The following is a 17,391-nucleotide window of genomic DNA, read 5'->3' on the forward strand; positions in this document are numbered from 1 at the left end:
GTAGATGGTCTAGCGTGGTGGCTTTGCATATCTAGGAGAATCTTTTATCTTCTTCTCTCTCTCTCTATCTCTCTAGCTCTTCTGCAATATCTCTCATTGCACTTCTATTTTATTAACGAATCCCATAGAGAAAAATTGAAGCCATGGCAGGATCATCACCTCTTCTAGTTTATGCTTTTTGTGCTGCTTGCATCTTTTGCCAACTTTTTGAGTTAGCTCAAGCTCAAAATCGAACAGATCCTGCTGAAGGTGTGCCTCTCTCTGACATACACACACTGATAAACACAATTTATTACTTATTATATAGTTCTTGGCTGAGAGCTTTATTTTGTCTTCAGCACATGTTACATATGATCAGCAATACAAAACTGTGTTTATTTATAATTGTTGGAAGTACAAACAAACTTGAAGTAATAAAAGGCTAGCTTTTAGAATTTGATCATACTATTGCTATAGCTTGCAAATCTAGCTAAGAGCTGAAATAATAAGTCCCATACTGTTCATATGTCATACAAACCAACGAATCATGCTGATAAGTGCAAAGTAGATATTGTACTTTTGACATTGTCATCATTTCAAAGTAGATATTATTATACTTTAAAAGTGGGTTAATTGTAATTTTGATTCTTAAAATTAAAAAAAAAAATTGGTGGATTTAATAGTTTTGGACAATTCGGATATTTTTTAAGCAAGTGGGATTTATTTTACGGTTGAATCTGTGATGGGTATAACGATTTGAAAGTTCTTTTTTACAAACACAACATTTTTCTCTGTTTTGGATGGGCTCAAAATAAAAATAAGCTATTTATTTTTTTTGTATAATAATTCTATAAAATTTCGTTCTTTTCCTCTGAATAAAATTGTTGATTTAAACAATGGCATTTTGGAGGGTGTATATCAGATTGATGACAATGATGTTTAATTGTGAATATGATTGCAGTGACAGCACTGAATACAATATTTCAAAAATGGGGTATCCTAGCAAATTCAAATCAATGGAATATAAGTGGGGAACCATGCAGTGGGGCAGCCATCGACTCCACCAGCTTCCAGGATGGAAACTTCAACCCCTTGATCAAATGTGACTGTTCCGCCAATAGTAACTCTACTTGCCACATTACCCAATTGTACGTTTCTTTCTTTTATATATATATCCTCATTTTTTTTTCCATGCCATTTTTGCTTATAATTACAATTTCTATACATTCAAAAAAAGAAAAAAAAAAGTTTAAATTAAATTGCATGGTTCAATTCCATTAAGTTCAAGCCGTAAAATCTTTTGACAGCTGAATTACCTATCTTTACATTTGCTGATTTAAAATTTTTTTTTTTTTTTTGAATAGCTGATTTTTTTTATTGAACAAAAACGAATAGGGATCGCCTCTATTATATCTGACTGGTTGTTGAATAGGTCTAAGTTTATTTTCGATCAACTGGTTTATGACCAAAAAATTCTCATTTGTATGAAAGCAGTCAAACAACTGAGAATTTTTTGCTACCCAAGTCAGCCTTTTTCTAATTAGAAGAGCTAATCTGTCATGGGTGTGCCCTGATGGTGCTTCCCATGTTCTGTTCCTTTATTTTAAAGGTTTTTGAGCATGTAATATCATACAAACATCATACCATCAAATTTGAGCATAACAGATAAAGTATTTTGCTGCTTAAAATTTTGATGAAATGTATCTTCATTCACCAATTTATGTTGGTGGCATCTGTTGGTCAAACCAATACCTATGATGGATGTGTGCGCTTTAAAATTATTGATTTTTGCATTAAATTGGCCATAGAATCCGAAGGACTAAGGCAAGGTCATGGAGACATAATAAGGATGCCTTGTCATAATATCCTCTTAAAAGAAAATTTCATATGTGAATCATCTATATGACCAAAAATGAAAAGATAAAATGTGCAACTTTATAAATTCACATGGTATTATAAAATGGGAACTTTACTTGAACTCAATGTTCTAGTATTGAAATGGGGAAAGGAATTGGGGAAAAAAAAATTTGAAGAGATAAGTTCTTTGTGTGTGTGTGTGCATGCGCGTGTGTTTTATAACGTAAAAAGTTCCTCATGTGGTTTCTTGGATTTATATATTGATGGCTAATTTTATCTTCTCCTATGCTTATTTTCTCCTTGTACCACATTTCACTTGTACAAGTGTGGTTTTGTACAATGAACCATGAATTTTATGCCATTGGAGATTACAAGCACAATTTGAGATGCATTTAGTGCAAACAAAAGAATAAAATCTAAATCCTTGCAAAGGATAATCAGAAGCGATCAAAGTGCGAGTTAAGGGGATTTGAGATTGACCCTTGTATCTAAACCCATAAGATGGGAGCAGAATGCCACTAGGGTATATGGCCATTAATTGGAAACTCACCATTATACGTAAACATTGCGCTTGTAGAGAGCTTTTATGATATTAATTACTAATATTCTTGAGCAGTCATTCAATCTGCCACCTTTACTAAGCTTACAGTTTTATTGATCCATGAATTAAATTCATATACAAGCTGAAGCACAATTACTACATATGATAATCCCTACTTTTTTCAAATTTTTTTTTAAATCCTTGAAAGTTCTGCAAATTTTGGTAAGTTATAGAAACTACACTTCAAAATGTCTTGGGCATCTTCAGTAGATGAATCTTTTTTTTTCATGGTTGATGATTATTTTTTTCCCTTTTACAGGAAGGTTTATGCCCTGAATGTAGTTGGCGTAATTCCAGATGAACTATGGACTTTGACTTTCCTCTTCAATCTGTACGATATTTTCTTGATATGTTTGTTTACTTGCGTTTTGCATGAATATGGATTACCTTCTTTTTCATGTAAGCTAGGATTGAACTTAGACCTTGAAAGTGTACTGCATCATGTAAACCAATTGAATTTTGTAGTAGATGTGGTGTACTAGTTTTCCAGGATGGTTCATTTTCATTACATTCTATTGAATGTGCTATGTTTCCAATATTTCTTACAGGAAATTGGGCCAAAATTACTTGACTGGTAACTTGTCTGCATCCATTGGCAAACTATATCGCATGCAATACCTGTAAGCCTGTCTTAGTTTTGGTTTGAAACTCAAAGGATATTGTATATCTAATGTTAGCTAACCTTTCTCTTTCTTTTGATGTTTAATAAATTAGGGATCTTGGTATCAATGCATTATCAGGGACACTTCCAAAGGAACTTGGAAATCTTACAGAATTAATAGTATTGTAAGTTACCCCTCACTCAAAATTTGAGTGATCTATGTAGCATCTTGGTGGTGTTGTTTCAACCATTTATTTATTGTAATTTATTTGAAGAAGGGTTTTGTGATAAGGTCTATCTCAAATGGCATTTGCTCCCTCAATAATAAGATGGAAATTAAGGTCTTGGGTTCAAGGCGCACAAGATGCACGTGTGACTTCCCATTAAAAATAATGAAGAAGGGTTTCACAAAAATATGAATTTAGTAGTCACCCTGATTCAATTGTACACCTATTCTGATGCATTCTGCATTTCACATAACTTTTTTTTTGGGTTGGAATTCTGCATTTCACATACTTGATTTTGATGATCTGCACCCTAAGAGAATCAAGTCCTTGTTTATAAATTATAATTCATATATTGTTTTTCTTGTTAATTTTGTAGGTCTTTTTCAACAAACAACTTCACTGGTTCTCTTCCATCTGATCTTGGAAAATTAGTGAAATTAGAACAGCTGTAAGTTCTAGTACCATAAAGCTTTCCATTTTTAGTGTAGTTATGAAAACCTATTTGATTGTATTTTATAGCTAGGTGAGGCAGACTTTAGAAATAGTTCTAGTAAAGCTTCTAGTAATATCCTGTCGGTCGCTCGAGATTATAAGAACTTTGTGCCAATAAATCTCATATGCCATATTGCAAGGTTTTGCAAATGCAAGATTATCTGTTTTATCTTAGTACAGAAAACAATGTAATCATAATTTTAAGAAATATATTTTACATGAAAGTCAAGTACTATTAACAGCCAGAAATGATATGGTGAAAATGATAATTTTGTAGATACTTGTCATGAGAAATTGTGAAAATTGTTCTAAACAAGTTAACGGCTTGAACAATAATCTAATGATGGCTTGAGACCTTTCCTTTGGTTGTTAAGTTCATTAACTGTTACTAATAAATTTTTATTTGAGTTGAGGATAGGATATCAATATATTCATGTAAATTTTTTGCCTTGACAGCTACTTTGATAGTTCTGGAGTTAGTGGTGCGATTCCTTCGACATTTGCTAATTTAAAAAGCCTTGTGACAGTGTAAGAACTAGCATGCTACTTTTCTCACCTGCAAACAAAAAATATTTGTCGTCTAATGATGAATATAAAAACAAAAAAATGTGATTAGATTGTGTGAGGAAATATTTGTGGTCTCAGGTGGGCTTCAGACACTGAACTAACAGGGCGGATACCTGACTTCATTGGGAATTGGTCAAAGCTTACTACCTTGTAAGACAATATTGCTAGCCCTATCCTATTTGCTTCTCTCTAAATCATGCTTAATAAGGCTCAATTTTCATTGCAACGTCAAATCAACATTATTTATTGTAAGGGTTATTATTGATAAAATTTTAGTGTGTATTTGTACATTTTATAGAAGAGATGCATTTGTGCACAATTTATGATTAACTACTCAAAAATGATTTTGGTAGGAGGTTTGAAGGAAACTCTTTAGAAGGTCCAATACCCTCAACATTTTCCAATTTGACTTCCTTGACAGAGTTGTGAGTGTCTACATCTCTTAGTTACTTTTATTTTTATTTCGCAGATCTTGTAAAGCTAACAATCTCATGTGTGATATTATTGTAGGAGAATAAGCGATTTGTCTAATGGGAGCTCTTCACTAGCATTTATACAGAATATGAAATCTCTAAGTATCTTGTAAGGAAACAAGTGTTTATGTTTCAGATTCCTAATTATGAATATCCATGCTTTTTTTTTCCTTCTTTGTTGCTCTTCCAGAATATAACATAACAGTTTAGTTGCATCTATTGCAGAGTACTGAGGAATATTAACATTTCTGATTCAATTCCATCAAATATAGGAGAATACCAAAAGTTGTCACAGCTGTAAGTAATGTCCATTGGTGGGTGACTATTTAGAATTTTAGATATACGTGGTGCTGTAATTTAGGTTGAATTTGATTTCTGTTCAAAGCAATGGAATTGAGAACATCTCTTCTATTTATTAGGTTCCTGTATTAAAATTTAAATGGTAAATTTAAGTGATATTTTTATCAGATTTCTCTAGGCTTGCAAAATGAACACACCCTGTTTGTAGCTATGTGATAAGGGGCCACTTCATTGTATTTCAAATTCATCTTGTTTCTTTTTCACTTTTCTTATCTTTTCTCTATCCTTTTCTTTTTCCTTCTTTCTTTTTGGGATAGTGTATAAGGCTTATAACTGTTAATTACCTCTTGTAGATAACTAGTTTTATGTATCACAACCAAGTGATAATAGCTTTGTCATCAATACATTATAATAATATTGTTTAACTTTTTTAGGGATTTGAGCTTCAACAATATAACAGGACAGATTCCAAACGCGCTTTTCAATTTGAGTTCGCTCTCTTACTTGTAATATACCTCATTTTCTTAATTTCATATTATACATCCCAATATTATTCTATATTATATTGAAGCATGTACTATTGCCTTCTTTGTCAGGTTTCTCGGAAATAATAAGTTAAACGGCACTGTGCCTGCACAAAAGAGTGGATCTCTTCTCAACATGTAAGTACATAAAGACATCATTGTACAACTACATTCAAAATGGAGGTGTCTAATAATTAGCTTTTTAATTGAAAAAGTCCCTTATTTGTATAAGGATTTTCTAAATCTCCAATGCATATGTACAAGGAGTTTTATTCAATCTTATGTCAAGAGGGTAGTATGTCTCTGATCTCTTATGGTGGTATTTTGGTAGAAAAATGTTGGGTACCACCAGGGATGGACCCAAGTGGGGGCCCAAGGGAGCCCGGGCCCCCTTGGGTCCAAATAACAACTATTCAACCTAAACCTTAACAAAAACAATAAAAAAAAATTGACAATGGTGATTGTATTTTAGCAACAAAAAAAAAAAAAAAAACTATTTTACCACCAAAGAACCAAAAAATCATGTGTTATAGGAGAAGTTAAAGCTAAATGTTTTGCAACTACAGTAAACGGGTATAAATACTAGTTGACTGTAGCAAGTTGTTAAAAATAAAATACAATATTTTATTAAGATTATACCTCTTCCTTCTTACCAAAAAAGATTATATCTATTTCTTTAATTAAAAACTCAAATTCTCTCTCTTGCTTTTATATTTTAATGAATTGTTTATATTATTTTAAATGAGGTGGTAAAATAAATAAAGTAGCTTTTTGAGGTGCTAAAAGCTAAAATTTTTAAAACAACCACAATGAATGCTTTAACTTCAACAAAAAAAATCTTAGCCTGCCTAGTATTAAAAAAACATTATTTTGTTTTTGTCTTTGTCTTTGTCTTTGTTAGTTGATGATTGCATCTTAATGTATTTAGAAATAACAATTTTGTATATTTATAATTTTTTAATACTATATTGATGCCTATTTGGAGTTTTGTGTTCTTTATTCTTCGGCTCCCGCTAGCTTAAAATCCTGGGTCCGTTTACCACATCCTAAAATCTTGTATGAGCTAAATGAACATTTATATGTAGTGAGCTATAACAATCTTATGGAGCAGATGCTTTTACATTGGGAGGTTATAACACACTCAGGTTAATTAAAGATTTGATCTCAATGTATTAATTTAGTGATAACTCTAAAATGATGGAAGTGTTTCCTTTCTTTTTTTCTTTTGGGGGGGGGTGTGTGGATGGGTGGGGAGGGTATCTTCTGTATATAAGCAAGCAATTACAGAAAAGACTAAATGCTATTTCACCAATGGATTAATTGTACATGGATTTCCATGTGTAGCTAATAGCATAAACAAGCATGCATTATTAGCAAACATAGAAAAATAGAGGTTCTAAATTTCGAATAATATGGTTTCAAAATTTTGTTTCAGAGCATCAATGTCAATTGACTAATGCGTAATTTAGTACTGAACATGGGATTGTTTACCAGTTCAATGGATCATGTATCTAACATCCTTGTTATGTTATGATTGTAGTGATTTGTCTTACAATAATTTACAGGGAAGCTTTCCTTCTTGGGTCAGCGAACAAAATTTACAACTGTATGTATACTATTGTATTGAAAATATTTATATTACATTTATGTTTACGATATTCTATAACTTGCTACTCTTGAATAAAAACTGACATTCAGATCTTATGCTGTATAATATGCAGTAATTTAGTTGCCAACAATTTCACAATAGAAAGTTCAAACAGCAGGTAAATTTTTCAATGATATATTTTCTTATTTTAAAGCTTGAGTTTTACAATAATGAAACAAGTTTCTAATCAATTTTAAAATGTTATTAGTCTTGTCAATTAAGGTAGTGAAGCTGTTAGAAGCTGATAGCCATGATTTTCAACATGGTAACTTGTCCTCTCAAATGTTCTGGAACTTTATGTGGAGTGTGAATTATCATCAACTCACTACCTCAGAGAATTATAATGTTTTACCAGAAGTAAATTATAAATAGAAATTACTGATAAAAAATCTATATTATAGATAGAAATTAATTAGCTGATGCTGATAGCCATGATTTTCAACATGGTAACTTGTCCTCTCAAATGTTCTGGAACTTTACGTGGAGTGTGAATTATCATCGGCTCACTACCTCAGAGAATTATAATGTTTTACCAGAAGTAAGTTATAGATAGAAATTACTGATAAAAAATCTATATTATAGATAGAAATTAATTAGCTGATGTCTAGCAATGTATATTACTTAGACATGTTCATTAAAAGGAGTGAATTTAGGCGTTTGATGCAAGACAAAAACTTTGATTCCAAACTAATTTGAGATTTGTTGGGTTTTGGGATAGGTAGGGATTGTGTTTGTTGTGGAGAAGGCTGGAAAATATTTGGAAGTGAAAAAGAAAATCTCTGGAAGTTGAACAGAAAAAGGAACGAGTAAAAAATATTCTATAAAGCCGCACATATGGATATTTTGAGCATGAGAAATGGAGTTTCCAGCTCCAATAACTCAGGAGTCATCAATTACCAACATATGCAAAAAAAAATAGAATGAGTCAATCCTGGTTATATCATCTTATTTACATGGTCAAATGACACCTAAGCTATATGTTCTACTGATACAGAACATTGGTAAAAATGAAATGTAATTAGCTGATTTGATACCTAGGAGAGTAATGGAGACTATCAAAGCCCATTTGATTAAACTACACACTTAATCCTACTTATAATATTTGTATCAATCAGATATATCTTCTTTAATAACTAATGTTTTATGTTGTTAAATAACACCTTCCTTGCCTAAGTGCATTTCTGTTCTGCTTTAGTGTTTTGCCTTCAGGATTGAACTGTCTTCAACGGGATTTTCCTTGCAATCAAGGCACTGGAAGATGTAAGTACAATTTAAAATATCACACCTGATTGTAAGATTGGAAAGCATTAGTAGGTATTGGGGCCAAACTGCGAGAAGATTATACTCTAGGATTGGTGCTTCTAAGCAGAATACAAAGTGATGAAACTTCAAATGTTTACAAAATATTGATATGGACACAGTACAATCAAGATGCATTCCAAATTTTTAGTACACATGAATATTAGATCTGTCTTTTTAAGGGCTAAATTGGCAATGCATCACAGCTAAATTCCAGTGTCAATTCAATATACAGTAATTTTAAATTGCATCATGATGTACTTTAGAGAAAAATTGCAAGGTTTGTGAACCTCTGCTAAGAATCCTATACTGGCAATCATTAAAAGAGTATTTAAAAAGCTCAGGTTTGAATATGTCAATATTTTGTGCTTAGAACTAAGTCTCACATTCAAATCACAGACAATTAAACTATTTTTCAACTTACATTCTAGTTTTTATTTTTTTATTTTTATAACAGACTACTGATCTTCAAGCATGTCCACTATTGAAATGCGTAGCATGCTTATGAATGCACAAATTTAATTACCTTTTCCGTGCTTGCACATCAATGAATCTTTTTTTTTTTTTTTTTTGTTTTCAGATTCTGAGTTTGCAATTAAGTGCGGTGGTCCTCAGATTACCTCTTCTAATGGGATTGTGTATGAGAGGGATAATGAGACACTTGGTCCAGCTACATATTATGTGGTTGACACAGACAGGTGGGCAGTTAGCAATGTTGGATATTTTGCGGGGAGCAATAATGCTACGTATACAAGTTCTTCATCATCTCAATTCACAAGTTTAGACTCAGAGCTGTTCCAAACAACTCGACTCTTTGCTTCATCATTACGATACTATGGCCTAGGGCTCGAGAACGGAAACGACACTGTGAGCCTCCAATTTGCAGAAATAGCTTTTGTAAACTCTAACATATGGCAAAGTCTTGGAAGGCGTGTCTTTGATATTTATATCCAGGTTTGCATCATATTATCGAATTGTTTTAGAACTACAGCATTTTATATTAAAATGAAGTGTATATTTCTTAACAGAAAAAGAGTGTATGTAACATATATATTGACTTTCTTATTCATCAATGCAGATTTTTCTTGAATATGATGCATATTTACAACTAAAATTATCTAATCAATTCTAAATTTAGCACTAGCAGTTCTCTATTTTGACCCCTCCACATGTTTTCTTTAACCATCTATTTTGCCCTTCGTTTTCTCAGAACTTTTGTCAAGTACGGTACAACCATTACCTCTGTGATGTCTTCACTTTTTTTGCAATTTATATCCGAAACTCAAAATAGTTTTGATATCTAAAATATGTCTATAATCATGATAAGGATTTTGAATGAAACCTTTGATGTATTCCCTCTCCACTTTTCTCCATAAAATTAACTTTTTCCTCTTATCCTCATTCCTTTTGTTTTGCTAATTTTTGAATTTGTTTACTCCAGGGGAATCTTGTTTTAAAGGATTTTGACATACGAAAGGAAGCCGGTGGTGCCTCTTTCGTAGCTGTTCTGAAGGAATATAATAATGTTCAGGTATCAGAAAACTACCTTGAAATCCATCTCTTTTGGGCTGGAAAAGGGACTTGCTGTGTACCTGCTCAAGGTACTTATGGACCTTCTATTTCAGCCATCAGTGCTACCCCAGGTAAAAATGTGCAGAAACTGTAGATGCAATTTAGAAAGATTAGGTACTGGTTTCCTCACATTTTAGTACCATGTTATTGATTATCTTACTTTGGTATAGAATTTACACCCACTGTTAGTAACATACCTCCAAGCAGCAACAAGAATAGGACTGGTCTGATTGTGGGTGTCATTGTTGGTGTTGGGGTTTTGAGCTTTCTGGCTGTTTTCGTGGTTTTCTATATTGTTCGAAGAAGAAAACCACCGACCAATGATGATGAAGGTAAGCCAAAAATCATGTTGCATATACATGATAGTTGTCAAACTTCATTCAGTTTTCTCTACATATTAGAAAAATGGAACTCTTTCCTTTATGTGATGCTATGGTACTCACTATTAGTGACTAGTGAGGTGGCCTCTGCATACTCCATATTAAGTAGTACAAAATGCAGTGTATCATTTCTTGTGTACAAAGGCATTTTTACTAAAACCTCTTTCTATAAATGTCTTGGAATAATATGCATTCACAAACAAACAGACATATATGACCAAAAAGGAATAGGGAGAAACATAATTTATGTGGCCAATGAAGCCCCAGGCTATATACAAATTCCCATTTATTATGCTTGCTACCTAATCTCCTGCTTAGTCCAACAACGTTCTGGACTAAAACACATTGATGATTGATGCTTAAGAAAAGGATAGTTCCTATTTAGCTTGCAAAAACGTTGTTTAATTTTCTGCTATAAACCACTCAAGCAAATCGATTACTAGAAAATGGATTCAGTGATACAACCTATGTTTATGTTGAAATGGCAGAGCTCCTCGGAATAGATGCTAAAACATTCACTTTCAGCTATGCTGAACTCAAGACAGCTACAGAAGATTTTAATCCTGATAATAAGCTTGGAGAGGGAGGATTTGGACCAGTTTATAAGGTAATTCCTTATTCTAATCAAGAACTTTAGTGGCTGAAACCAAGCCATTGCCGTAAAGTTGACTGTCTGATATACATCTATACATCTATTGATAATTCCAAGCAATAGCTATTAACAAATCACAGAGTGCAACATCACCCCTTTTTCTTTTTGTTTCTTTCATTTATATTATCCTTTTATTTTATTTTTACTTTTTTTGTGAAATCCCTTGGCCGCCCTTATTATGATATTTTGCTCCTGTCATTGGCGAGAAGCTGGCAGATGCAATTACAAAATTGATCCAAAAATAAATGAAGATTAGTAATACCATATCCATATGCAACAAACTGGAAACCAGCCACAACAGTTAAGGGATACAGCAGAGCAAACAACTCCCAACTACAGCTAGACAACAATATCTAAACTACACAACCAAGATTGACTACCCAGATACACAGATCAGGGACAAAATCCCAGCAACTAACAAACCAAAATACAAGATAATGCAAAATTAGACAGCCACACATCCACTTAGCGAATCAGCAAGAAGAAGAATCTGCAACAGTTGGAAAGTTGTACTACCACATAGATCAAACTTTAGGCTTAAACACAACATCTGAGATACCCCATCTGGCGCTGATTTTTTTGTTGATGCTAGAGCTGGGATATACAACCTTGCTTTCAATTTTATACTTCTCCTGATTCTTTATGACTCCTAAATTTGTTCCTCTATTCTCAAAGTGCCCTGGTGCTTAACAGCATTTCTTTCAGCCCAAACATGGTATATACCAGCAATGAAGCCTAACCTGCAACAATCTGCCCTAAAGATTTTTCCTTTTCAATTTTGTACTGCCCAGGTGATGAGATTACCCCATTCATCATCAAGGCCTTCTTGACAGCACCATCTTTTAATTATCCTCCAACTTCTTTGAGAAAAAGGGCATTTGAAGAAGATATGGTCTCTATTTTCAGTGCATGCTCTACATAGTACACACAAAATGTCACAACTTATTACCCAACTAACTATTCTTTCATTAGTAGATAATCTATCAGTCAAAGCCAACCAAGAGACGAAAGCATGCCTTGGGATGGCTTTGGCAAATCAAACAATTTTCCACCAATTGAGTAGGCCTCCTTGGCCTAATTTGGTCCCAAGCACTTGAGATAGAAAAAGTAACAAGATCATCAGACCTTGCATATCTCCAATTCCAAGCCTTGTTTAGAATCACAGTCACTAGAGAGTTTAGCATTTAATGAGGTGGCAGCATCATACACTATTCTATGCCCAAATTTTTGACAGAGAGAGCCATCTCTATCATGTCACATGTAAGTGTTAGAACCATCCCCCACCAGGACTTGATTAATGGCCTAGCCAAATCTCAAAGTTGAAAGTTATTCAAAGTTCTTAATCAAATGAACCAACCTATTTTCTAATTTTTTTCTGATTCAGGCCATATTCCCAAATTCAAACTTATCTAAGTTTCCACTTTCCACGCCATAAAATCTGTTACACATTTTCCCCTTTATATGGCCTGGTTACATATTCAAATGAACCAACCTATTTTCTGTCCCCTTTTTTTAAGGCTACTCTTTACACTGGGTAAACTTAAAAAGAACGTATCGTACAATGAAATGAGGCCCATTTTATGCCACTATATTGCAATTTCAAGAAGTGAATCTGTAATTAAAAAGAACTTATTTACATCAAACTACTTATAGAGGGTGATGAATTGATGAAAATAAGGGACAAATTACATTTTAATGATTATGGAAATTTAATATCCTCATGGATGGCTTAATGTTTGAGTAGTTGTTTAAGATTGTTCAAAATAGACTGGTCAAGAAAAAATCATCTCAGGCTGGCGTTTATTAGATTTGATAATCATGGGAACCAATATATGAGTAATTGCATTTTGTGGAGGGTATAGTAGTTTGAGTAATCACAGTTGGTATGAATAAATAATTTCCAAAATTTTTTTAGTATTAGGAGACTCTGACCAAATAATTGAAGTCATTAGCAAACAAGATTATATATACCAGAAGCATAAAAATAACAGTTTTTTTTTTGTTCCTTCTTTTCTAGATGTTAGTCAGGTTGGTTACCTAATCTATGAAATGGGATCCATAAGATGACATGCCTGGTAGTTTATAGCTTGCCAGATGTATTGCTTGTATCATTGGAAGTAAAAACACTCTGGAAAGCAAGTTTTTTATTTTAAAAATTAAAGTTTTATACCATGCAAAGACAATCTAGTGCTTTGTAGAACATTTATATCGGGCAACCTGTAATTCCTGCATGATACTTTTCCTTGAATGGTTTAAGGCATAAAATTGAAATTGATTAAAATCGACATGCAATTTCATGGTGAAGATGACCACTGACCATTAAGAAACTACATTGTTTTCAAATTTATCTTTATAAATTTTATGTATGAATGGGTATTGTGTGGTTTTGTTTTACATTGTTTGACTTTACTTGAGACATCAATCAGATAGAAAGTATAAATTACATCTATTAAGCCATCCGTCCTAATTATCCAAACTTTCCTTTTTATATTTACTATAATAGATTAAAATTATATGCAGAGTAATATTTTTAAACACATTCTTTAATATTTTGTTTGGTACTTTGTTTGAAATAGGGAACACTTAATGATGGGAGAGTAATTGCTGTGAAGCAACTGTCTGTAACATCACACCAAGGAAAGAACCAATTCTTGACTGAGATTGCTACAATATCTGCTGTGCAACACCGTAACCTTGTGAAGCTGTATGGATGTTGTATTGAGGGAGATAAACGACTCCTTGTGTATGAGTATCTAGAAAATAAAAGTCTTGATCAAGCATTATTTGGTATGTGAACACATCTTTGCTGTTGCTAACTGATCGTGTAAGTATTTATTTATACTATGTAGATTTAATTTATATGCTTGCATGAGACAGGAAAAAGAACCATGCGTCTTGATTGGTCAACGCGCTTTGATATATGCTTGGGTGTAGCAAGAGGTTTAGCTTATCTTCATGAGGAGTCACGGCTTCGGATTGTACACAGAGATGTGAAAGCTAGTAATATCCTGCTTGACTCTGATCTCATCCCCAAAATATCAGACTTTGGCTTGGCCAAGCTTTATGATGATAAAAAGACCCACATAAGCACGCGCGTTGCAGGGACTATGTAAGATCCTAGAGGCTTAGCTTGTCACGTTGTCTTTCTAAGTTACATAATCTTTTATTTTGTGCATGTAAGATCCTAGAGGCTTAGTTAGATTAGTACTAATTTGTGCATGTGATTTTTACTGATGCAGTGGGTATCTTGCACCGGAGTACGCCATGCGTGGGCACCTTACAGAGAAGGCTGATGTGTTTGCCTTTGGTGTTGTGGCTCTAGAGCTTGTTAGTGGGAGACCAAATTCTGACTCAAGCTTGGAAGAAGAAAAGATATATCTTCTTGAATGGGTATGAACAATATTTTAGTGCACCATGACAGTCATCGTTCTTTAATTGGATGGATTTTTTTCCTTCCAAAAGTTTCAGTTATATATTTTTGTTTAGATATGTGTTTTGGGTTCATGACAGTCATGATCCATCCACAACTAAATATATTTTTTGCTTCTACCAAAAGTTGAAGTACCAGCAAAGCTTGGATCATAATTTATCAATAAATAAATAAAGAGGAAAGTTAGAACGACTAAAGGAAGTGAAGTAATTTTATTTGCTTATTTAGAGTATTTGCAAAATGAGTCCAATTTGCAGCATAATAGGAAATCAAATGAGTCTCCGTACCCAAATCTACGCTAGTAAGAACCTACTTTTTGTATGACCAAATACTATGTAATGATCTCTTTCCAAGTTATTTTATGAAATTCAATAAAACACATAAGTTTTGTTTTTTACCTTATTTATTTATAATTTTGTGATGTTCCTGATTTTGAAGTTTACACACTTGGATATTGAAATATATGTCAAGCTCGACCTATCAGTGTCACTCATCCATATGTCACCGAACATTTAAAATGTGTGTTAATGGAGTGGCAGTTAGATTCACAAGATGAGCTTGTGATTGACTCTAGGGATAATAACTAGATTTTATTTAGATCCCTAGTAAAACATGGTTGTCTTATTCATTCAGACAATTTGAATACTCACTACCAATACCTTGATACCATGTTATGAACACTTAGACTGTTAAACTCATTGAAACAATTGGAATATTGGATTACTCACTTTGACCACTTTTGTATTATATTCTGAACCCGAAGAAAGTTTTCTCATTGATACAAATGGATCATTCACTGCCACCACTTGTACATAGCATTGTAAAGCTACTCTGATAGCATATATATCTTTCTCAGGCTTGGCAGTTGCATGAAAACAACCGTGAAGTTGATCTTGCAGACTCTAAATTATCAGAATTCAATGAGGAAGAAGTGAAGCGACTGATAGGAGTATCTCTTTTGTGCACTCAAGCATCCCCAACATTACGGCCATCAATGTCGCGTGTGGTGGCAATGCTCTCAGGAGATATTGAAGTGAGCATTGTAACTTCACGGCCAGGATATTTGACAGATTGGAAATACGATGATATAACCAGTGAGGTTGCAATTGATACTAGCTATTTCAACTCATCATCAGCTAGTACAAGCATGGTAGGTGATGTAGGGAATTCACCAGCAGATGCTTCTAAACCTATGCTTGGTGATACCATCGAAAAGGGTCGATGAGAATTCGTCATTATTTTTCTTCAAATTTATTCTTGTGTGTAGTTAAAAAACATTTTGTGTATTCTTCCTTTTATGAGTTTGACACTGTAATTCCTTACATTTTCTGGTATAGGCGTAGTTTAGTTTGTTTAATGTCGTGACAGAAACACTATCGAATGTAAGGCACTATTCAAGAAGTTGTACAAATGTTTCACGTGGAGATTTACCTTATTTATTTATTTAAAATTTCACTAGTTGAAGTTCATAATTGAAAAAGAATTAACTCTTTCACTTATATGCTCATGGTTTACCATAGTGAAATATTGAGTGAGTATGACCAAGTAAGGCATCTAACCCTAATATCTAAGCTTTGTTGGCTAGTGACACATGGTTGAGTAAGTTAGATAGTCACACCGAGTCCATTCAATCGAGACATATATAAGGAAAGAAGAGATTTAATCCCCAAAGAATCTCATCTGTAATCAAGTTACCCTAAAAAAAAATACTACTTGATTGGCAAGCAATAGAATAATTGCGCATCAACGATTGGTGTTAGTTGTTGGTGTTGGGAAATTTAGACCCCGGTTGATAGAATTAACAAGTTTTAAACCCAAGTTGTTAATAAGATTTTTTTTTTTTTGTGCATAAAACTTGTTAAAACAAACAAACATCAATATCATGTCAAAATCATATGCAGCGGAAAAGTAAATAAGACAAGATATGATAATCCAGGAAAACCAATAAAACCAACCAGTTTCACAATAAAAAACCTCGGGGGAAACCTTCCCAAAAAGCAATTCACTATAGTAAAGAGAAGTTTCAGATCTGGTACAAAACTTGTCCCTAGACTCGACAATCCCCGTAGATGAACTCACAGCGGAAACCTTCTACCGTTTCAGAACCTCTGAACTCTTCAATATATGAATGCCACCCTTTGATGCACGGATCCCAGTACGTGACTAACTCCTTTGCACGAATCTCAATACGTGACTCACTCACCAACTTGAGAAAGAAGAATGTTGGTTGTAAAGTTCTTCACTTCATCAATAATGAAGATCAAGAAGCACTTGATTACAAAAGCCTAAGGCGTAAAGACGCAGTAGCTTCTTTCAGAGAGAATAAGGCTTCGGTCACCTTTTGCATATGTTCTCCTTGTATTCTCTTATGTGACGGCCTCTAAAATAAGCCTTATATATGTCTATGGTTGTGAGAAAAGAAATCCTACACAAATACATAAGCTTGGTTCGAAAATCAGATCTGAAAATTCTGATTTTCGTAACCTCAATAGATACCTCGATAAATAGCAAGTGTTGATCCTCATTAAATCTCGATAGATAGCTATCTTTCGAACAGCTGTCCACAAGTATCCGCAGGTGTCCACAAGTGTCCAGCTATCTGTCCACAGGTGTCCACAGGTGTTCAGCTATCTGTCTAGCTTTAGTAAACACCTTTTCTTCACTTCTTTCTTGGTCCAATCTTCATGGCTTTAATCCTAGACTTGAATAACATGTTCTTTGAAGTATTAAACATATCCTAGATCTACCCAAATACAAGTAAAGTGCGTTTTATCAAAGGATTAGCCAAC

The 17,391-nt window shown here is 33.5% G+C and overlaps 1 protein-coding gene across 1 annotated transcript; it reads left to right on the plus strand.

Annotated features, from left to right (window-relative positions):
* LOC142617140 (putative LRR receptor-like serine/threonine-protein kinase At1g56140) lies at nucleotides 1–16,056 on the plus strand. Its single transcript, XM_075789855.1, has 24 exons — nucleotides 1–249; nucleotides 941–1,127; nucleotides 2,697–2,768; nucleotides 2,986–3,057; nucleotides 3,152–3,223; nucleotides 3,642–3,713; nucleotides 4,214–4,285; nucleotides 4,403–4,474; nucleotides 4,678–4,749; nucleotides 4,835–4,906; nucleotides 5,023–5,094; nucleotides 5,532–5,603; nucleotides 5,694–5,759; nucleotides 7,162–7,227; nucleotides 7,343–7,387; nucleotides 8,465–8,529; nucleotides 9,149–9,522; nucleotides 10,010–10,211; nucleotides 10,311–10,472; nucleotides 11,009–11,127; nucleotides 13,749–13,959; nucleotides 14,050–14,281; nucleotides 14,412–14,562; nucleotides 15,459–16,056. The coding sequence occupies exons 1-24, from the start codon at nucleotides 144–146 to the stop codon at nucleotides 15,825–15,827; spliced, it is 3,075 nt and encodes a 1,024-aa protein (XP_075645970.1). The 5' UTR covers nucleotides 1–143; the 3' UTR covers nucleotides 15,828–16,056.
* The last annotated feature ends 1,335 nt before the right edge of the window (nucleotides 16,057–17,391 follow it).

This window comes from Castanea sativa, chromosome 11, assembly GCF_040712315.1.
Source record: "Castanea sativa cultivar Marrone di Chiusa Pesio chromosome 11, ASM4071231v1".
Taxonomy (NCBI): Eukaryota; Viridiplantae; Streptophyta; class Magnoliopsida; order Fagales; family Fagaceae; genus Castanea; species Castanea sativa.